Genomic DNA, 20,800 nt, shown 5'->3' on the forward strand with positions numbered 1-20,800 from the left:
GAAAAAAATGATTCCTCAGAGCTATATAGGGGTTGAAACGGATGCTAGAGCGGCCCCGTCTCAAAGAGGTGGTGTTAGTGACTGTCCCCCTTAGATCTTGACATGACAGATTCAGCCTTCCTCCGAAACGGGTTCTGCAACCGTTCGAGATTGCAAAATCCATAACCATGATGTGTCCAAGGCACTCGAATGGGCAGTAGCCTCCCGAGCGTAGGATGTCGGGCGATTTGGAAAAATTAGGTGCTGACGAAGATGCTCGTAAAACAGAGTCTCATATGGTGTTGGAGAACTCCCGTTTAAGAAACGATTGCGAAATTCATTGTAGTGGTCCAAAAAGAGGAGTAAACCCGGCAGCAGCCAGGCCGTGAGAGAAGAGCGAAAAGAATTCCCATCCCTAGTCGACAAGAATTGCGCCGGTTTAGCGATAATTGTTGCCGTAGCGAGAGCTGCTAGCCATCCGTCCCGGCATTGGGCCGACGGCAGGGCCTGGGCGAGTGGCAACTGCGTGGTTGGTGCAGAGCATACCGACCCGGGAGCCAAACTTGGAGCCACGGAGAGAGACCATGTGCTTGCGGATATGGGCGGCGACGATCTCGCGATGCTGGGGAGCCGCATGGGTCAGGATGTACTGAATCAGGTAGTTGCCGTACTGGTCGCTGGCAATGTCAATAAGCGGGATCCGGGGACGGTCGATGCGGCCCTCGCAGACGCGGTCCAGGTAGCGGCCTAGGAAATCGGGGCCGCCAATCTTCAAACACTTCTCAACGACCTTGGAGGCAAACTGGTCCATGCTGTACTCGGCAGCATAACGGATAACATGGTCGATCGCCCGGCTGCGATCCGCCGGGGCGCCGTGTTCGCAGACGTGCTGAATGCACCAGTTGCCAAACTGTCCGTGGGCCACAATATTAATGTTGGCCAGGACCTCCTCAATGCAGGGACGCTACAGGCACGTTAGTAACCATGAACACAATCTGGTAGCAGGCGTCATCTTACCTTGTCCTCTTCTAGACAGTTCTCAAATATGTTCTGTACAACCAGACTGCCCGTCTCACCCAACGCCACCTCGTGCCACATGCCACGCAGGGCCTCATTGACATACTTCATAATCTGCGGCGGCGACTCGGTCCAACGCAGCTCAAACAATTTCTGCCAGACATGACAAGCGTAGCGGTGAATAACCGTTTCGGGAATCCGTCGCAGCAGCTCGTGGACCATGATCGCCTTGTAATCTTCCGGGACAGAGTCGAATGCTTTCTGCACCACATGGCAGCCAAAAGGATCCATCGACAAATTGAGCGTGTTTCCACGAATGGCCTGGGCAATCTTGATGACCTGCTCAGCAGTGCCATGCTCGAAGCAGCGTTGCACCAGGAAATTGCCAAAACGATTGACCATCAGAGGGTAGGCCTGGGCAACGATAGCCTCGACAATGTCATACTTCTGCTCGGGAGTCCCAACCTTGAGCTTCTGCTGCAGGAAAATGGAAGCCTGCTGGTCATTGTTGCAGACAATTTTGTCAACGATGTACTTCCAGTCGCAAGAGACATTGCGGTCAAGGAGACGGCGGTAGTTGAGGGGCTCGGTGGTAGGCGACACATAGGTTTGACCGTCCGCAGTCAAAGTCTGGCGCCAAGTTAACCATGATTTGCACAAGATTTATTCATCAATGCACTTACCTCGCCTTTCCATGATGAGCCGATAGACGTGAACTCAGTGGCATGAGGAGAGAGCGTAGTCCCAACCGGTTGCTGCTGGTAAGGCGAGAACGGCCCCATTCCCATACTACCGTTCATCATGGCCTGTGGGCCGGCAGAATACCCTTGCGTCATCTCGTAAGGAGCAGGTCCCATGTTGTAATTGTTGAAACCGCTACCAAAGTTGTTGGACGACCCAAATCGATTCTCATACCGGTTGCCGCGGCGCCCCGCCGGTCTCATCGCATCCTGCTCCGGAGCCATTCGGTCTTGTCGGTACATGTCTATGCCAGGTGGCGGGAAAGCTGGTTCATAGCTGGCGGCACGGTTGTTGGGCCACGGCATCTGCTGAGGTCCATCGACCACCATCTGGCCTTGGGGATAGGAGCCGCCGAACGCGGGCTTGGTGTTATTGTTCCAGATTCCCCGAGGGCGGTTCAAACCTGTGGTTGGTAGCGGGTCGCCGATTTCCGAGGGAGTGTCGTCCTGGGCCATCCAGCTGTTCTCACGAGAAAACGGTGGCATCTTGCCCGGTCCATTGAGCGCCAGGGCACCAGCGCCAATCCGAGTGGGTGGCGAGCCGGAGGACACCATAGCGTAGTCGTGGTCAGAAATGAGCGCCGGGGTTGCACACTCACTCTCCGGTTGAACACGGTTTTGTGCGAGCTCTTGGTCCAGGCGCGAAATCTTGCTTTGAGCCTGGGCAAGCTCGAGCTTGAGCCGCAAGAGTTCTTCAGCCGTCTCCTGGCCCTCGATCGGGGTGGCGCTCGCAGATCCGGTTCCCAACGCAGTGGGCACAGAAAAGAGCTCGATGGCTGGAGTGAGGGGCATCGAGCTGCACGGCTGGTGGTGGTCAAAACCGCGAGTATACGCGGTCCCGTCATCGGCAGTCCGTGGGGCCTCAGCCTGTTGTTGCATAATCGAATGCTGCTCAGAAAGTTTTGCGTAGAGTTTGTCCATCGGATACGAATCGGTCGGTGACAACGACTCGTGCTTGATCTTCAACTTCTATCACGATCAGTCCTATCGCTGCGTTGAGTAGGCGGGGCGCTACGTACCTTGGAGTAATTCTGATTTGCCATCTTGGAGGTCGCCAGAGTGCTTACAGATTTCTTGAGGGGGCCGGGTGCGGCGGCTTCCTGGAGCATCCAAGTCAGACAGGTTTCTCAAAAAGGCCCGATGCAGCGATACGGTGGAAGGAAAATTTGCAGTTCGGAAACGAAGAGAACGGGGCAATGCAATAAATGGTTGCGGCGAAACACCGCAGATCGAGAATGAGATGGCAAAAAGGGCGAACGGAAGGAAGGAGAGTGTATGCACCGTGAGAAGCCAATTCCCAATGGGACTCAACCAAGACTAGGGAACAGCTCCAACCTACTTTAGATTCGGTGCCCACGAGGTCCTCAAACGTGTTCGAGTTCTCATCCTGCTCATCCTGAGAGGGGCTTCGAGGGGTGGCCGAGAGGCAGTCATTAGACCGACCTGCCGATGGCGCGCCGATGATGGCTGTAGCAGCAGACATGATGTGTCGCTGCGGGTGTTCTCTGCGCCCAGTTAAAACGCGATTACTCGTGGCCGTTTCTGCAGTAGACTTGACAAAGGTGAGGAAAATGATCAAGATGTTCAAAAGAAGTAGATTTTGGAGTTTAGAGTGAAGAAGTTGAAGTAAAAGAAGTTGACGGGAAGATGGCAGAGAGAAGCGGGGAGTGTAGGACTCTGCAGAAAGAATTCCCAATCAAAAGAGTTGAGATGGAAAGGGTGGTAAGGGGAGGAAGGCGCTATCAAGACCTCGGTGATGCAGCCGGAACGCAAACGGGGCCAGTCAGGTTCAAAACCTGGGGAAACAACCTACCTAAACTCTTGGTCTCCTGATTTACTAACCTTGCATGGGAACACTCGGCTGAAAGGAAGTTAATCTCAACCGTGTGTTGTACTGGAGATCAGTTGAGAAAATGGAAGTCAAATGAATAGATACGAGGTCGAAAAAGACAGATGGATTGGACATAGATGGCCCGAAAAGGAAGAGGAGAGCCGGTCCGAATCAATGAGGATGAGCTTCTCCTCAGTTCTGCGATTTAGGTGACTGAGAGGTCACAAGACAACACCTACCCAATTCCAAATTCTTCACAGCACGAAGCCGTCCAAAGCTGCCTAATCGGGCTATGATCGGGGCTCATGAAGGAAGGTGCCGGTCGGGTGAGGTCCGACTCGGTGAGGTCCGACTCGGAGCTGCCCTAGGCCATACCGGGCCGGAAGTGGGGCCGGAAGTGGGGCCGAACACAGATGCCCAGCAGGTTGTTGTTTCCCATTTGGGATTTTCACCATGATGGCGCTCCAAGATGGTACGATTGTGAGTGAACCCAGACTTACAGGGAAGGAGGTCCCCTGACCAACCCTGCCACATGCACTGGCATATTCTGCAATGTGAACTCATGGCCTTGCCCCGAGCACCATTGAGCACACACCTTTGTGTGTTTGCTTGTGGTTGCTGTAATACACTCGGTGCAGCCGGTCAATCTGAAGAACATGTTTGTTGTGTCAGTCAAGACATCTAGAGTCTTTCTCAAGAACAGTGATACACCAACCCAATTCATCCATTGCCGCCACTACTTTCTGGGTTCCCAATGTTTTGTGTGAATAACCTCTTGAAAGCATGTCCATTGTGCTTTGTGTAGTGGAAGAGCCTTGATGGAATTTGACCTGAAAAAGACATCTTCACTGCAGCGTGATCCAGGAAAGACCGAGGATGGTGCTTGGTTTGAAGGAACGAGGTCATTCATGTTAGCAGAAGAACAAAGCCCCCGATATCTTCAAGAGAAAGTCCCACTGCGGACTGCAAAAAGAAGAAGACATATAGGAGAGTGATGGTTGGAACTGATACTGACACGAATCGAGTGTCAGTATTTGCCGAGAAGGATTCTAGACGGATGCCATCTACACCCTTTCTCTTAGCCGTCTCCAGAAGTGCCCATTTGAAGCCAGGTAATGATGGTTTCCTCAATGGCCCTGGAATAATGCAAAGGCGTGTAGGAGCTCTGCAACCGGGGTTGCCATAAATAACTCTGATAGCCACCAAGTGCTAGCGAGCCCCTAGGTTCAACAAAGGACGGTTCGTGTTGGTCAATCCGGGTATATTGCTGCCCTTCTCTATACAGTAGTAGTACATCTCGTATCGTCGGTGCAGTTCATTTGCCTCATGGCTTATTTCTTCTTCTTGTCTGGTCACTGTTAGCCAAGCTCTGGGAGCGGTGATGGACTTGAAGGGCTGAAACATACCCCGATCCTTCCCCTTCTTCGGTGACCCCTTCCCGCGGGCTTTGAGACTGTGGCCAGTTAGAACAGTACAACGGCGCGTAGTGGGACGGGATGATGTACGCTGCGACATGTTCGAGGCGGTCGAGCTCGTCGTCGTTCTCAACCTCAAGCTCGAGTGGCCTAAACTCGTCCTGGAAGTCGCGGAACGCCATGACCTTGCGGGGGTAGTAAGAGGCTAGCGCGGGACCCCTGAGTCGCTGTCGTAGGATCTTGTTGCCGGTACGGATGCCCTCGGGGTTGTATGTGGTCGAGAAGAGCTGACATTGGGCCTGGTCCGGTTAGCATCCTGTCTGTTTGGTAGGCTCGGATTTTTGCGCATACCTTCATCAAGGCGAGCAGCCGCGCACGAGGAACCGACATCTTGCCGCTACATGGACTGGGCGGATTGGTTCAAATGCGACTCTTAAACAGACGGGAGTTGACTTGACGTTGCGAAGATCTTGGGCACTTTTCGTAACCTCCAATCATCGTCGTTATTATGGTGGGGCTGCCGTGAACCCTTGAAGTTGTGTGGGGGTAATTAAAGACTTGGCAACAAACTCCAAAAGCCAAAGCCAATCTCTCATCTTGATGAACCAACGAAGAGACTCACAAACCAAGATGACATAACCTGTACAGGCTGGCTTTGAATCTACTAGCCACACATCATCTACTATTTACCAAGATATAGTAAGTCTGGTCCGCCTCCTACTGTGCACATTTCATATGGCTGATCCGATGGTGAACCTCAAATCGTTAGTTCTTTCTCATGCTGCAGAACATTGCCAAGAAGGTGGATCATCCATCCACCCTTGATCTTGATTTCTTCATTCTCATTTTGTAACATCACTCACCATCAACCACCCACCCCACCCCTCAAAATGCCGAAGCGAACCCACAGCGACTCGGCAACCCCGTCGGTGCCCTCAATAATACCAACTACTGCCCCCGAACACGCCTCAAAACGCATCAAACCCTCCACCGCGGCCACCCCATCACCCCAAATACCCCCCTGGACCATCTTCACAAAATGGACCTCCTCCACCATCGTCAAAGCCCACCCGCCCCTGCCACCGGTCCTCAACAGCGCGCTCGAAACGGCAGCGCTCACGCACTCGGGGATGCGCAAGAACCTATCCGACCCGAGCTACGAGCAGCTGGAGTGGATCGGCGACGTGTACCTGGAGCTGATCGCGTCGGAGCTCATCTCGCAGACCTTCCCCACGCTGGACCCGGGCCGCTCGTCGCACTACCGCGAGATGCTGGTGCGGAATAGTACCCTCGGCCAGTTCGCGGTGCACTACGGCCTGGACCGGCGCGCCAACTTCCCCGCCGAGTTCGGCCTCGGGGGCCGCCCCAACGGCACCAAAGCCAGCGAGAAGCAGCGTGCCAAGGCGCTGGGCGATATCTTTGAGGCTTATGTCGGTGCCATTGTGCGGTCGGACCCGGAGAATGGGATGCGCCGCGCCGCTGAGTGGTTGAAGATGCTGTGGGGTCCCGTGCTGGAGAGGCAGATTCGTGAGGAGGAGAGCGGGTCGCGGGTGAAGGATCGGGATCTTAACCCGAAAACGCAGCTAGAGCAGATGATTGGGGGCCCTGGAGTGAGGATCGAGTATAAGGACTTGCCGTCTGGGGGGAAGAAGGACAGGGATACGAACCAGGAGTTGTTCTTTGTCGGGTGTTTCTTGACGGGCTGGGGGGAGACGGCTTTACAACTAGGGTATGGCGGTGCGCTTGGGAAGAAGGAGGCGGGCCAGAAGGCTGCGGTCAAGGCGATGGAGAATGCGAAGTTGATGAAGAAGTTTGGTGAAAAAAGGAAGGCTCTCGTGGCTGCTAGGGCGGCGCAGGCTGAAAAAGCGTCATAGAACCAGACACCAAGGAGGTATGTACTTATACGCAGGGGATGGTATGTATTTAATGACGGCATCAAGCTGGCTTGCCTCTAACACCTATTATGCACACTCAGCATCCCAAAGGAATGCTTTTCGCTTCCTCGAACTATGAAACTGTTGCCAACATGCCCGACAATAGTATGGTTTTAAGCCATGTATATATCAGCGCCACTAAGGACACCTCTTGGAGGTATATCTTCAACTGAGATATAACTGTTTTGGTCAGACAAGGAAAGGCTGGGCTTTTACAGGGAAAATGCGGGTTCTTGTGGCCGGACTTCCTTCGGCTTAGACAGTGCCCTACTCAAACAGCAGATGGATAACTGCCCGTTGGAGCAGACAGGAAGCCAAAGTTCACCGAACAGCTCCCTGTCCGGAGGTAGCAGGTTACGAAACCCCTTAGGGTTTGCTTGGGGTTGTTGGTTTGTTAAAGCGGCGGACACCCTCCCTTTTTCTATTCTTTTTCTATCCTCCGGAGAAGTTTTTGCCCCAGGGCCTCGACCGCCCCGTCTGGCCGCTCAACCATCTGGGGATGGTTAGTACTATTAGGTAAATTGGAACTTGTATATCAATGCCCAACGCTCTGCTAACTTCTAGAAACCTTCATGATTTTCAGAACTTCCCGAGTGTCACTTTTAAACCACACCATAATCTGCTAATTTCCTGCAATTCATGCGCTACACTTGGCTCCGTGAATGAATTGGACCTCGGGAACTGCTCTAGTCACCAGTAATTCAGCCATGGATATGTCGATTTGTGCCCCGGGCATTGTGGATATTGCGCCATAAATTCCACCCTGTGTTTATTTCTCGAATATGTTGAAAAATATTTCAACTTTTTGTTTTGAGAATTGTTTTGTTCCAACTTATGAGGGGTCAATGTCATGACATTTTCACGTGTCGAAGACGCCAAACCGCTGCGCTTCTTGCCGTAATTAAAAGCGGGCCTCGCCCCAGACTCGGGTTCGCGTTCCAGTGGAAGATTGGGGAAGTGGACCCCATCAAGTCGCGCTGCCGAGGCAAAAGCCGTTTTGGCAGCGGAACGGATGCCCTCAGCCTGTGGGGTGTGATCGTTACATCACCTGCAGACGAAAACGCGAGACGAACCGTTCCTCGGCCGAGATGAACCCATAAGAGTGGAGGTGGTTGTTGTGTTGTTGTCTGGCAATTGACCGGTTTTCTAGTTTCTAGAAGTTTGGAATATCTCGGCATGTTTTGCTCGCTCTAGAACCCCCTAATCACGACAATCGCATACCATCCGACGACGAGTTGCCTCCCTGAACAGTGAATCCAATTGCCCCTCTACACGCACGAGCTCGAGCACGTAGCTGCACCGAAATTACCGAAACACAACCACGACAGGACACAACTACCATCTTCCAACCACTCGTTTTCGAGCCTGCAGCCCGTATCGGTCCGGGAACCGAGTCCAAGGCACAATGTCAGATTCAATTGGTGAGTACAAGTCTCCTCCTTGAAGGACTTACTCCATATGCAGCACATCAGGCTGACACCACCCCCCATTCGTCCGCGTCACATAGACCGAGTCTTCGTCCATGCCCTTAACACCGTCAAAAAGATCCCTAAGACCGGGGCCGCCCGACCGCCGCCATCCGACCGCATGCGTCTCTATGGCCTCTACAAACAGGCTATGGAAGGCGACGTCGATGGCGTCATGGAGCGGCCCTCGGCCACCGGCACAGGGAGCAGCAGCGAAGAAGTAGTCCGCGAACAAGACAAATGGGACGCGTGGAATTCGCAAAAGGGCATTGCTCGCACCGAGGCGAAGCGCCGCTACGTCGAAGCGCTGATCGAAACCATGCACAAGTACGCCAGCACACCCAACGGCCTGGAGCTGGTGGCTGAGCTGGAGTTTGTGTGGAATCAAGTCAAAAGCAACAGTCCCAGCGCGGCGGGGTCTTCGTCGGAACAGAGTGGCGGAGGGATCATCCCAAGTCCCGTGGTTCGCCGGTTCCAGTCGCCAGCGAGTGGGAGCGAGGGGCCAATGAAGGTGCTCAGTCCTATGAGCGAGGAGGACGAGTCGGAGCGGCGAATGGCCGAATTGGCCGACCAAGCGGAGGACGATCCCGGCGAGTATGCTCGGCGACACGACAAGCGGTCCAAGCGGATGGAGCGGGCCATCGTCAGGCTGTCGGCAGAGATTGCGGCGTTGCGAGAACAGATCGCCACGGGTCGCGAGTGGAGATCTCGCAGGGAAAAAGGCGTCTTCGCGTGGGTGGGGTGGATTTTCTGGGCCGTCACGAAACATATCACCGTCGATCTCGCCCTCTTGCTTCTACTGCTCCTATGGATGCGGAAGAGAAAGGATAGGCGGTTCGAAGACAATGTGCGAGCCATCTTCAGGCTTGCGCGAGAGTACGTCAGGAAGATTCTACCGGCTCGGTGAGGTATCAGCCGAGCCAAGTGTTGGTCCGCAGGTCCTGTGGCCCCTGCCCCTGCCTGTCCAGCACCTAATATTTCCGCCACCACGCGGTTCGCGCCGAGGAATCACAAAGTCGAGTCTCGGAGTTGCCAAGCTTCGGTTGAGGTTGCCCGAAACCGTTCACGAGGCCAACAAGCGCGGCTACGAGGAAAAGTTTGCTGGCAGCTCGTGGATTCCGGATACCATCCATTCTCAACTGGTACCAATCCTCCGCGTCCAGCTTAGATTCATCGACACGAAACCCGGTTCAGTGGGCCTCGCATCAACTCATGCGTGCCTTGACTGCAACTTTAACCCCCAAGTTAAAACGGGAGGCATTGCCCGCTTCGCCAGACTCACGCGGCACATATGCCACGCTACCGCCACAGATGGGGACAATATCCACACGCAGAGACCGAGCATCCAGTCCGAGCCATCTCACCGCCGAATGAACCGAACTCAACGAGGAAGTCCAGAAAGCATCCGTGTTAAGCGAGTCAGATCAGTGGGGGCTGAGGTTGCGAGAAAGAAACGCCGTGGCAGGCATCATCTTAGCCTAGAGCGTCGGGATCACAGGGGCTCCTCTACCAGCGAGGGCCAAGTGGTTATCTTGAGAGGCTGCGAACCATGGCTAAAGGGTCACATCTCGGGCAGTCATTGCGTGCCAAACCCAACCCAGCGCCACATAGGCCCGGAGCCTAAGGGCAAAAATCTAATGTCCTCAAATCGTCAGGCATAATCATCCACAGAACCTAGACAAATACCCCTATTTAATACATAGTTTTGATGAAAAACATCACATGAAGCCAGACTCTAGCCATTTTGTTGTTCAATGTCAGCACTAAAGATCAGATCCTCACAAATCTGACCTGTGCTGGAAAAGGATGCAAGATTTGGGGCTCACGTTTGTCAGCGATGAGCCATGTCATCAGCACGAAGCGGGGCGGTCCATCGTCCACAATGGCACGGGATGGATACTACATATATTCTAGCCCATCTCTTGATCTTGAACCTCCTTTCCCTTCGCAAATTGAGCATTTCCTCGAAGCCAAACATTATACATTCAATCCGCAACCATGAGCGTCACCCACATCGTCCTCTTCAAATTCAAGGATGACGTCAAACCAGAAGCCGTCAAGGATGTGCGTGCCGTCCTCCAATCGCAAGTCCATGGGTCATGCTTGATATGAGCATGCACTTCGTATATATAGCTCTAACGTCGCGGTTCTTTAGGCCTGTCTCAAGATCCCATCGTTGAAGGATACTTGTGTTCACCCCACAACTAAACAGCCCTACATTCTCTCTCTGAAATCGGGAAAGGACAATTCACCCGAAGGCCTACAGGTACGTGGGAATGCCTGCGGGATAAACCAGTCTATTTGTTTTTCCCTGTATCGGTTAACTGACAACTTTTAGGGCGGACTGACCCATGGGTTCGTCGTTGAGTTTGCGTCGGCCGAGGACAGAGACTATTATGTGAAATCAGATCCGGGTCACCAGGATTTCATCAAGAGCTTCGCGGGCGTGCTTGAGAAGATTACTGTTTTAGACTTCAGTGATGGCGTTTACTAGGTATCTAAGTAGAAATCAATAGAAAGAGGCAAGCTTGAATCCTCCGTACTCTGGAATTCCTGTGTACTGTGTACATGGGCATGTACCAGCTTAAGCCCTTCTCTTAATCCGTAAGATGTAATTACGGTAAGGTAATTCAGCAATCGAAATCCAGCTGCAGCAAGGTATCGCCGATTATTATCCAGAACAACAAAGCTGTCCGTTGTGTGCCTCGTTTGCGAAATACTTGCCCCCTAGCAAGTAACCGTATCTTCGGGCATTTAGTATTTGATCTGGCACATCTTTTTTAGGCCCTGGCTTGATTGCTCATAACCCCCAAGCACACTAACCACAACCCATCACGACCCCGCGAAATTTCAGTCATGTCACAGTCGGCACAATCCCCAGCAGGCACGGGGCCAGATGCTTCGGAGAAGATACCGGTGCTCAGCAACATCGCTCCTAGCATCTTTGTGCCCCTCCAAGATGACCTGCTCACGCAAGAACCGCCACGCAATCGAATTGAGCGCCTAAAGAGAATTCTCCAGACCATCGACTACCAGAGGGAGGGCGTCAAGGAAAACCTCCTCTATATGTTCGAACGGGAGAAAACTCGGATAGTGAGGGAAGCTGCCGAGATCGAAAAAGCACAAGGACCGCCCAGTATCAAGCCGGGACTGGCCCTCAGCGAGATTGACGACATTATCGCCAACATGGAGGCGCCGGCCCAGCCTGGCAGGGACTATAATGTCCGGGACGTGCCCCTGCCGGTCCCCATGATGGTGCCTCCCAACGCGTCACTCCGGGATAAGACGGTGATACAATTGCTCAATGTGGTCGAGCAGGGTTTGGGAGAACTGGAAGGTTTCGAAAGACACATGGCGGGGATCAAGGACCGCTACCTCGTTTGTCTCGAGCAGGAAATGGCGAGGATCGATGACGCAGGGAAGCGTCCGGAGGAGCGATCGGGAGCCAGAAGGTTTTAGTCATGGATCAACAGGCTACGGCTTCCCCCATGTAATTATAGATGCCGTCGAATGTCGTTCACAGGGAGTCGCCAAGGGACTGACGAAGTTCGCATGATACTTCGTAGAAATGTGGCAACCGGCGGTAAGAGGCGTTGCTCAGCGAACCTGAAGAGCTCTCACATGCTTCCATAATCGGAGCCAAAATATCAATCTAGGTGCACATGATAGAGGAAGACTCGGGTGGAAGCGCAATCCAGCACGAATGTGCCAAATCGCTGACAAAATCTCCCTACAATAAGTGCCCAGAAGTACAATGGAGAGAAAAAAAGTTCAAAATTGAAAGAGCTGCGAAATGTGGGGGTCTTTAAAAAGCTGCGAGCTTACAAACTGCGAGCCGTGGTTGGCTGGCTAAGCGGGCCGCTAGCTTCATGTTCTTCCGGGCGTCCCTCACCAAGCACTCCGCCAGGAAACGTCCAGCCCAGTTGCTTGGACAGAAGCTCACGACTTTGCGGCCACCACTGCTTGGAGACAGCCACCCCGCCTCCCACCCTCCCGAATCTCCGCTCCATATCCTCCGTCGAGACGGCACCATGTTGAGGCAGACATTGGCTCGCTCGGCTTGGCGGACTGGCAAGCACCCGGCCAGCGCGGCCAGCCGGGCCTTTTCAGCGACAGCTCAAAGACCGGCCGAGGTTGAGCTCACAATTGGTGCGCCCCCCCTGCGACCTGCCCGCCGTTGTCAATTGGCCTACCGAATTGGTGCTGACTGCTTGTAGATGGGAAGAAGGTTTCGATCGAGGGTGAGGGGATACTGTGGTTATCGAATTGATCGCCCAGGATTGCTAATCGAGATACAGCCGGGTCTGCCCTGATCCAAGCTTGCGAGAAGGCTGGCGTCACAATTCCAAGGTACGCCTAGGGACCTTAGTTGTATATAGTTTGAGGCTGATGCTGACTGTCATAGATACTGCTACCATGAGTAGGTCACGCGAACCGCCAGCGACGATCGCCCCCCGCCTCCCCGCTAACGAAATGCCTCGTCAGGAAACTCATGATTGCCGGCAACTGCCGTATGTGTCTGGTCGAAGTTGAGCGGGCACCCAAACCCGTGGCGTCGTGCGCATGGCCCGTACAACCCGGCATGGTCGTCAAGACCAACTCTCCTCTGACACATAAGGCTCGGGAAGGTGTGATGGAATTCTTGCTGGCCAACCACCCCCTCGACTGCCCCATCTGCGACCAGGGCGGCGAATGCGATCTTCAGGACCAGTCGATGCGGTATGGCGCCGACCGTGGCCGGTTCCACGAGATTGGTGGAAAGCGTGCGGTGGAGGACAAGAATATCGGGCCCCTCGTCAAGACATCCATGAACCGGTGTATCCACTGCACGCGGTGCATTCGGTTCGCCAACGACATTGCCGGAGCTCCGGAAATGGGTTCGACAGGCCGTGGAAACGACATCCAGATCGGCACCTACCTCGAGAAGAACCTCGACACTGAACTCTCTGGCAACGTTATCGACCTCTGCCCCGTCGGCGCCCTGACCTCGAAGCCCTACGCCTTCCGCGCTCGTCCCTGGGAACTGAAGCGCACTGAGTCTATCGACGTGATGGACGGTCTTGGCTCGAACATCCGCGTTGATTCGCGTGGGCTGGAGGTCATGCGCATTATCCCGAGGCTTAACGACGACGTCAACGAGGAATGGATCGACGACAAGACCAGGTTCGCCTGCGACGGCCTCAAGACCCAAAGACTCACCATGCCCTTGGTGCGCAGGGAAGGGAAATTTGAGCCTGCGACATGGGAGCAGGCTCTCACCGAGGTCTCTCACGCGTATCAGACACTTGCGCCCAAGGAGAACGAGTTCAAGGTTATCGCCGGTCCGCTTACTGAGGTCGAATCCCTTGTGGCCATGAAGGATCTTGCGAACAAGCTGGGCTCTGACAACCTTGCTCTTGATATGGAGAATGGTAGCCAGCCGGTTGCCCACGGCGTTGATGTGCGGTCGAACTACCTTTTCAACTCCAAGATCTGGGGCATCGAGTCGGCTGACTGCATCCTCCTCGTCGGTACCAACCCAAGACACGAGGCTGCCGTCCTGAACGCCCGTATCCGGAAGCAATGGCTGCGGTCAGACCTCGAAATTGGTGTCGTCGGCCAGACCTGGGAGTCCACCTTCGAGTTCGAGAACCTCGGCACTGACCTGAACGCTCTCAAGGACGCCCTGGCCGGTCCTTTCGGCCAGAAGCTCCAGGCTGCCAAGCGGCCCATGATTGTTATGGGCTCTGGCGTCACTGAGCACGCCGACGCCAAGGCCTTCTACGAGGTGGTTGGCCAGTTTGTCGACAAGAACGCCGCCAACTTCCTCACCGAGGAATGGAACGGCTACAACGTCCTGCAGCGCGCCGCGTCGCGGGCTGGCGCATTCGAGGTTGGTTTCGTAACACCCTCCGCCGCCGTCGCCGAGACCAAGCCCAAGTTCGTCTGGCTCCTTGGCGCCGATGAGTTCAACGAGGCGGATGTCCCCAAGGACGCCTTCATCGTTTACCAAGGTCATCACGGTGACCGGGGTGCGCAGATCGCCGACATCGTCCTCCCGGGCGCTGCCTACACCGAGAAGGCCGGCACGTACATCAACACCGAGGGCCGCGTGCAGATGACGCGTGCCGCCACTGGCCTGCCCGGCGCTGCCCGCACGGACTGGAAGATCATCCGGGCCGTCAGCGAGTTCCTCGGCGCGCCGCTCCCCTACGACGACGTCGCGCAGCTCAGGGACCGCATGGTCGAGATCAGCCCGGCGCTCGCCGCATACGACGTCGTCGAGCCCGTCGCGCTCGGGCAGCTCAGCAAGGTGCAGCTGGTGGACCACAACAAGGGTGCCAAGGTCACGGGGTCGCCGCTACGCAAGGTCGTCGAGAACTTCTACTTTACCGATGTCATCTCGAGGAGGTCAGTCCCCCCTTTCATTAGGTCTCTATGTTTCCTACCACGATCAGAAACTAACATTAAGTGTCTAGCTCCCCCACAATGGCTCGTTGCTCAGCAGCCAAGGAGACAGGTGACCCGCGGACAAACTTTATGGCGCCTGGTATGGAGGAGGATAGGCCGATGGGCCAGATCGCGTATGGGGCGTAGAGAAAATTCGAGAAGTGGGAGGGGAAGGGAAAGGCCGGTCGTTGTTTTTGTTGTTGTAAAAAGGGCAATAGAAACTACCTGTCTATAAGTTCTATGCGCTTTCTTTCGTCTGTCGGTGCCTTCTCGTTCCCTTGGTCGGCTGTTTCCCTGTTGTTTTTTTCTGTGGGGTTGGGTGAATGTACATAGCTTGGGAGAGGTGGGACGGGAGAGGAAGTGAATAAGACGTTGAGTTCCATGTCTGCAATGCAAGGCTGGTAGAGTGGATATTTGAGATGACGGTATTATTTTATGAGGCTTACTCTGCTGGCCAGGCCGCCAGCTATTGCACGGCTCTGCTAGCTAAATTTTCATATTTTGATATCATGCCCCCCATGCCACTATGCAGGAGGATCTTGTTCCATTTCTCTTGATGAGGAGACAAAAGGCTCAGACAGAGAAACAATGAGGCCTCTTCTCAGTAGCAAATGAATTTATCTTCCTTCCCTTCTCTTCTTCCCTCTCTTCTTCCCTTTCTCCATCCTATTCCTTCCCCATTTCTTCAATCTTGCCCCCAATAGTTTTGGATCGGTGATAGAAAGCATTCCAGCTCGTACGCAAGTAAGATGCCTCTTTGTGATCGGTGTAGTGTGTAGCAAGAAGCCAGAGGTAAAAGGCATGCAGCGTGGTGGCTGTTCCTGGATGCAAAATCCCAGTGGGACTGTCATGATCGGTCGCTAGGCCAGGGGAGGGAACTCCTTGTCCACCACGTCGCCAAACACGCTGTCCTGTCCAACCGTATCGGACGACACATCTTTCTCCCAGGGCTTGCGGAGTGCTTTCATCTTGCCGAAGGGGGTGACACCCTGGTTTCGTCGGGTTAGCCATTGGGTCTCCTTGATAGATCAAATTGAACTTCACGATGAGATAGTGCAGGGTTTGTTTCAAGGTAAAACTTACCGGCGGTCGCACAACGGTATCCGGAATCTCCTTGATCCCAGGAATCGGCTTGCCCGTCGTCACAGCCTCAATTAGGGCCTGGAAGTTCTCAGGATACGGCGCTCCATCACCCGTGTTGCTATGGTTGGCACCGTCGTCGGCCTTCTTGCTGAGGTCGACCTTGGGAGCATTCAGCTGCCAAGCAGGGATATTCTGACCAGAAGATGGGGCTGGGCCAGGAGCAACGCCGTTCATGCGTTGCTGGATTTCCTCAAGTTTGGCAAGAATGACGCCGTCTGGGCAGGATTGCTGGTGGAAAGCGCTGTAAGACTCGTACAGGGCACGGTCGATGTCGGTATTGAAACGGGACCTGTACCACCAGATGCGAGCTTGAAGGGTGGTACTCAAGGCCTTTTGGCGAGTGAAGCCATCAGTGGTGTTGTTGATGAGCGAGGGGCCCAAGGTTGCCATGAGGCCTTGCTGGTCGGTTGTTAGTGGGGCTGCGGGCGATGATTGATGAGACAAGCCGACCGAGGCATGAATGGCGACTTACAAGGAACGAGCGGTCCCTTGCCCATGGGTAGGAATCGAATTGCTGAAAGGCGGCCTCGTTGTCGCCTCTTTGAGCTGGGGCAGCGCCCGGGATTTGGTCTGTGTTTGCCTCCATTTAGAGATACTACTGGTAAGAATGCATCCGAGGTTGGAGTGAGCTGTCGGCCAGGACGCTGCTGTTCGGGATGACCTGAGACTGAGAGTGGGGTTCGTGGAGTAGTGGGGGGTTAATTATCGATTTTGACTGGAATAAGTATGTTGTGAGTGTCAGATACCAAAGTAGTACTTGATAGAGTCTTGTTTGATAAGAATGTGGTAACTTCTCCAACTCTGAGTTTGACAGTGTTTTCGGTGATATTCTGGCGGGTTGTTTCTCTCCCCAGAGTCTTGCATGTGAGTGTGGGTGCTGGCACAGTGCAAAATGTGTATTATGATACAGTGCCTTGGCGCGGATTCCCACATTGAATCAGTGCGAGGTGCTTGGCCAGACATTCCCTCCCACCACTCAATAGCAGTTCTCTCAGACTCTGGCAAGCTCACACATCAGGCACAGGTGACGCGTGTGACGCGGTCAGAAGTTGAGAATGCGAACAATCCCTGTCAAATATATGCAGCTACCTAATCTCTAAAAATCAAGAGGGCCTTATAAGGCAGATACAGAATGGTCCCCCGCTTCAACAACCCGACAGTGCCAAAGCTTCAGCTTGTTGAAGTTTGAGTTCATTGCAGCGAACACACCAGTATCTCCTTCACGGGGAGCATTTGAACCCCGCTCATCGCTGGATACGCAAATCTAGGAGAAAAATTGGTTATTGTAGCCCTAGAGGCAAGTGGTCTCCGAATCACTAACGGTCAGGGTTTAGGCTTGTTGCTTAGAAGCAGACGCCGGTTCCATCATGAGCGATGGAGCACATGCTAGAGCAGCATTCGGTGTAGCGGTTGGTGCAGTCGTCGCCCGTGGCGATGCAGCGCTTTTCCAGGCCCTCGGCAGCATTGCTAGCCGGAGCGGGCATCGCGAGGCCAAGGACGGCGTTGCCGAGAAGCAGGAGAACGGTGGCTGAGAACTGCATGATGGTGTTTAGCTAATTTGAAGAGAGGTTACTGGTATGTAGAGAAGAAGGATGTTGCAATTTTTGCTGAAGATGTTGCGATCAATCTCCAGCCCTAGACGAGGGAAGTCCAGATATTTATACCCCAAGGGAATTTGAATGATTCGACGGTAGGGCCTAGGTTTGCATAAATGCTCATGTCCTGTCGATGTCGTTCGAGCCGAATATGCCTAGCTGATTCAGATTCTGAGTCGTTGATCAACAGCTTCGCTCCCTTTGTGTCGTTCCACGACGCGCTGTGATATCTGCTTGGCCTGATCGCACTTGAACTATATTCAATCGGATCCTCTCCTTCGTTGTGATTCGGTTCCTCACGAAATGCGTGGCAGGTGCCCCTACGGTAGGAAAAGATCGACAAAGCAGGATCTTCCGACGGCAAGCTTACGGCATAGAAACCGAACTCGAGAACCACGGTAACTCCCAGGTATGTAGTAATTTGGGAGTCCTCTGGTTAATAGAAAGACATATCACATGGGTTTGCTCCTGGAAATCCCGAGCCTACCTCCACTGGGGCCGATAGAGCCTTGAACAACGCGGCATTAACATGTCCTTGCCGTTCTCGAAATTTGGATTCAGCCTTACCAGTTTATGATCGACCAATGTATCATTGAGCCACATACCATTCTCTTTCTTCTAAACCTCTTTTTATATGATGGGTTTCCCTCACTCCGTCGGCATTTCAAGGTTGGAGGTGGCCGAGATTGAACCCAAGGGCCTATCTAGAGTTTGTATTATGTTATATCTTGTGACAGATACGTGAGCTAGAGACACCAAGTATGGGTCTTGAATACTTGGGCAAGTTGACGATGAGAGGATGTGGGAGGAGTTCTCTATACGTTGAGGGTTAGGGTTTGGTCACCGGCAACAGAACACCGTGTGAGCATCGACCAGGCGCACTGACGCGGACCTTCAACCCCGAGTCCCAAACTCGCCTGAATCCAGTTCATCTCGATTCGGAGACTCGACGTATTTCCTGCCATCTCAGCAATGCGTCGCGCCGCCATCCAAGCCTTTCGTGCCAGCCTCCAATGCAGCGTTCGGGGCTTCCGCTCTAACACCCGCCGGGGCTTTTCTCCGCTGCTCCCATCGAACGCAAACAGGAGGAGCCTCGCCGCGGCTCCCTCGACCCGCCGATTACTCTCGACGTCCCCACACGGCCGCGACCGCAGTAGCAGCAACCGTCCCCAGACGGCCGAGAATGCACCGATAGCCAGCGAACCACTCCGCTCATCAATGTATTTTCGAACCTCCGTGGCGCTGGTCTCGGCGCTGGTGGGCTACGGCGCTTACTACTCGTACGGCAGCAACGGTACGGACAGCCTCGTGAAGCGGGCGTACTCGTCGAGCAGCACGTCGACCGTGACTGGCGACGCGGCCACGCAGACCCGCTCGGTTTTGGTGATTAGCGCCGACGAGCTACACACGGGCACGTTCGTAGGGGACGGGCCCATCTCCAAGACGACTGGCAACGACGGCAAGAGAGTCATCGAGATGGTGACCCCCGACCAAGCGACCGAGATGCTCCGGAAGAGCGAGCTGTCGTACTATGTTGAACGCGGCCAGGGCGTGGTGCGTTACGACTTGGTACAACTGCCGAGCAACGACCCGATCGAGGATGATCACGCCGAGAAGATCGTGGAGATGCCAGACAGCAGCGAACCGCATGGGAGTAGCGATTGGATGTTCTGGGGTGTTTTTGACGGGCACTCGTAAGATATGATGGTTTCTTTTCTGGGCGGTTGGCGGTGCTAATTACTATTTTAACAGTGGATGGACGACTTCGGCGAAGCTCCGCCAGGTGCTGACCACCGTCGTGGCCCGGGAACTCAACGACACGTACAAGGCATCCAGCTTGGCGCCGCCGCCAGAGGCAATCGACGCCGCTATCAAGCGAGGCTTCCTGAAGCTGGATGACGACATCGTCAACAAAAGCGCGGAGAAGGTCCTGCAAGGAAACAACAAGACTGCCGCCGCTGAACTGTTGGCCCCCGCCCTGTCTGGCTCCTGCGCGCTCCTCTCGTTCTACGACAGCCGGTCTAAGCTGCTACGGGTTGCTTGCACTGGCGATTCGCGGGCTGTCCTCGGTCGCCGGTCAGCGTCTGGCAAGTGGACCGCCACGCCGCTCTCGGTCGACCAAACGGGAAGCAACCCTGATGAAGCTACCCGGCTGCAGCAGCTACACCCGAATGAACCCCATGTCGTCCGCAACGGCCGTGTTCTCGGAGGTTTGGAACCTACACGCGCCTTTGGAGACGCTAGCTACAAGTGGTCCCGCGAGACCTCTGAGCAGTTGAGGCAGCGGTTTTTCGCGCGTTCCGTCTCGTCCTTCCTTAAGACACCCCCCTACGTGACCGCTGAGCCAGTCGTCACCACCACCAAGATCGAGCCGGAAAAGGGCGATTTCGTCGTGATGGCGACCGATGGTCTCTGGGAGATGCTCACAAACGAGGAGGTCATCGGCCTCGTCGGCAAGTGGCTCGAGGGCCAACAAATCACCAAGAACCAGCCTACCTCGCAGTTTGACTCGGTCTGGACGCGCATCTTTGGCTCGCGCAGCACCAAGGACGGGCTGCCCGTTGAAGTAGCCCAGGACGCTGGTGGTGGTGGACAAAAGACCCCCTTCCGCAGACAACAGTGGGGTGATTCGGCGGACGGCTTTGTGGTGCAAGACTCCAACGTGGCTACCCACCTGGTGCGGAACGCACTCGGCGGTAAGAACCAGGAGCAGGTGTCGGCACTGCTGACGCTACCTGCACCCTTCTCGAGGCGTTACAGGGATGATTTGACCGTGCAGGTCATCTTCTTCGGAAACGGCGAACGGACGGGTGAGGTCGTCCTGAATCAGGATGCGACTGCGGCGGCGAACAAGCCTGTGAAGGCTAAGTTGTAGGTGTCTGGTTGTTAGTATACTATATTCTCCATTGAGCACGGGTTGGTCGTCCTGGGCGCTAGGTTACCGGTTGGGCGCAATGGTTGATATCCCAGGGCACGATTGAAGATGGGTGGTTGTCGTTCTGTCATGGTGTTCTCTCCGGTTATATTATCTCTGGATGAAGAGATAGATTTGCATCTCATCAATTCCTGGCTGTGTACCAGATATATTAGGTATTCATACATATGTCGTCGTTACCTGCTTTGATCCTCAATGTTTCAAGACCTCGGTTCTTCGTCCTGCGCCCACATCGTGTACGGCACGGGCTTGCAACCCCCACCTGTTGGTTCGCCTCCTGGAAGCCTGCGATGGAACCTCCGTTATCTTGAGAAAA

The 20,800-nt window shown here is 54.4% G+C and overlaps 10 protein-coding genes across 10 annotated transcripts; 6 read left to right on the forward strand and 4 right to left on the reverse strand.

Moving 5' to 3' along the window:
- Positions 1-293: 293 nt before the first annotated feature.
- Positions 294-3,273, reverse strand: F5144DRAFT_347873 (armadillo-type protein). The gene is made up of 5 exons (XM_066784274.1): positions 3,076-3,273; positions 2,756-2,836; positions 1,680-2,702; positions 997-1,626; positions 294-943 (listed from the first exon to the last, which is right to left on the reverse strand). The coding sequence occupies exons 1-5, from the start codon at positions 3,217-3,219 to the stop codon at positions 419-421; spliced, it is 2,403 nt and encodes an 800-aa protein (XP_066639714.1). The 5' UTR covers positions 3,220-3,273; the 3' UTR covers positions 294-418.
- A 360-nt stretch (positions 3,274-3,633) lies between these two features.
- F5144DRAFT_657040 (mitochondrial 37S ribosomal mS33 domain-containing protein) lies at positions 3,634-5,372 on the reverse strand (the record flags this gene model as incomplete). Its single annotated transcript, XM_066793177.1, has 4 exons — positions 3,634-4,114; positions 4,163-4,185; positions 4,974-5,269; positions 5,334-5,372. 4 exons carry the CDS (start codon positions 5,370-5,372, stop codon positions 3,858-3,860), a joined length of 615 nt encoding a protein of 204 aa, XP_066639715.1. The 3' UTR covers positions 3,634-3,857.
- A 192-nt stretch (positions 5,373-5,564) lies between these two features.
- Positions 5,565-7,329, forward strand: F5144DRAFT_582053 (ribonuclease III domain-containing protein). Its single transcript, XM_066789466.1, has 3 exons — positions 5,565-5,681; positions 5,752-6,873; positions 6,958-7,329. The coding sequence occupies exon 2, from the start codon at positions 5,873-5,875 to the stop codon at positions 6,854-6,856; it is 984 nt and encodes a 327-aa protein (XP_066639716.1). The 5' UTR covers positions 5,565-5,681; positions 5,752-5,872; the 3' UTR covers positions 6,857-6,873; positions 6,958-7,329.
- A 992-nt stretch (positions 7,330-8,321) lies between these two features.
- On the forward strand, positions 8,322-9,289 carry F5144DRAFT_550601 (acyl CoA binding protein-domain-containing protein; the record flags this gene model as incomplete). Its single annotated transcript, XM_066787645.1, has 2 exons — positions 8,322-8,337; positions 8,424-9,289. The coding sequence occupies 2 exons, from the start codon at positions 8,322-8,324 to the stop codon at positions 9,287-9,289; spliced, it is 882 nt and encodes a 293-aa protein (XP_066639717.1).
- Positions 9,290-10,213: 924 nt separating this feature from the next.
- On the forward strand, positions 10,214-10,912 carry F5144DRAFT_582058 (uncharacterized protein). Its single transcript, XM_066789467.1, has 3 exons — positions 10,214-10,446; positions 10,538-10,648; positions 10,721-10,912. Exons 1-3 carry the CDS (start codon positions 10,381-10,383, stop codon positions 10,874-10,876), a joined length of 333 nt encoding a protein of 110 aa, XP_066639718.1. The 5' UTR covers positions 10,214-10,380; the 3' UTR covers positions 10,877-10,912.
- F5144DRAFT_582060 (uncharacterized protein) lies at positions 10,913-12,137 on the forward strand. Its single transcript, XM_066789469.1, has one exon. It carries the CDS (start codon positions 11,239-11,241, stop codon positions 11,839-11,841), a length of 603 nt encoding a protein of 200 aa, XP_066639719.1. The 5' UTR covers positions 10,913-11,238; the 3' UTR covers positions 11,842-12,137.
- A 150-nt stretch (positions 12,138-12,287) lies between these two features.
- On the forward strand, positions 12,288-15,222 carry F5144DRAFT_582061 (NADH-ubiquinone oxidoreductase 78 kDa subunit mitochondrial precursor). Its single transcript, XM_066789470.1, has 6 exons — positions 12,288-12,531; positions 12,600-12,623; positions 12,681-12,732; positions 12,788-12,802; positions 12,868-14,772; positions 14,841-15,222. The coding sequence occupies exons 1-6, from the start codon at positions 12,414-12,416 to the stop codon at positions 14,956-14,958; spliced, it is 2,232 nt and encodes a 743-aa protein (XP_066639720.1). The 5' UTR covers positions 12,288-12,413; the 3' UTR covers positions 14,959-15,222.
- F5144DRAFT_517685 (uncharacterized protein) lies at positions 15,223-16,834 on the reverse strand. Its single transcript, XM_066786647.1, has 3 exons — positions 16,427-16,834; positions 15,895-16,353; positions 15,223-15,800 (listed from the first exon to the last, which is right to left on the reverse strand). The coding sequence occupies exons 1-3, from the start codon at positions 16,538-16,540 to the stop codon at positions 15,672-15,674; spliced, it is 702 nt and encodes a 233-aa protein (XP_066639721.1). The 5' UTR covers positions 16,541-16,834; the 3' UTR covers positions 15,223-15,671.
- On the reverse strand, positions 16,835-17,495 carry F5144DRAFT_632407 (uncharacterized protein; the record flags this gene model as incomplete). Its single annotated transcript, XM_066792496.1, has 2 exons — positions 16,835-17,245; positions 17,310-17,495. 2 exons carry the CDS (start codon positions 17,493-17,495, stop codon positions 17,219-17,221), a joined length of 213 nt encoding a protein of 70 aa, XP_066639722.1. The 3' UTR covers positions 16,835-17,218.
- Positions 17,496-18,423: 928 nt separating this feature from the next.
- On the forward strand, positions 18,424-20,680 carry F5144DRAFT_582066 (phosphatase 2C-like domain-containing protein). The gene is made up of 2 exons (XM_066789471.1): positions 18,424-19,243; positions 19,302-20,680. Exons 1-2 carry the CDS (start codon positions 18,522-18,524, stop codon positions 20,422-20,424), a joined length of 1,845 nt encoding a protein of 614 aa, XP_066639723.1. The 5' UTR covers positions 18,424-18,521; the 3' UTR covers positions 20,425-20,680.
- Positions 20,681-20,800: the final 120 nt, after the last annotated feature.

The sequence above is a fragment of the Chaetomium tenue genome (assembly GCF_020726465.1).
Source record: "Chaetomium tenue strain MPI-SDFR-AT-0079 chromosome Unknown F5144scaffold_6, whole genome shotgun sequence".
In the NCBI taxonomy this organism is placed as follows: domain Eukaryota; kingdom Fungi; phylum Ascomycota; class Sordariomycetes; order Sordariales; family Chaetomiaceae; genus Chaetomium; species Chaetomium tenue.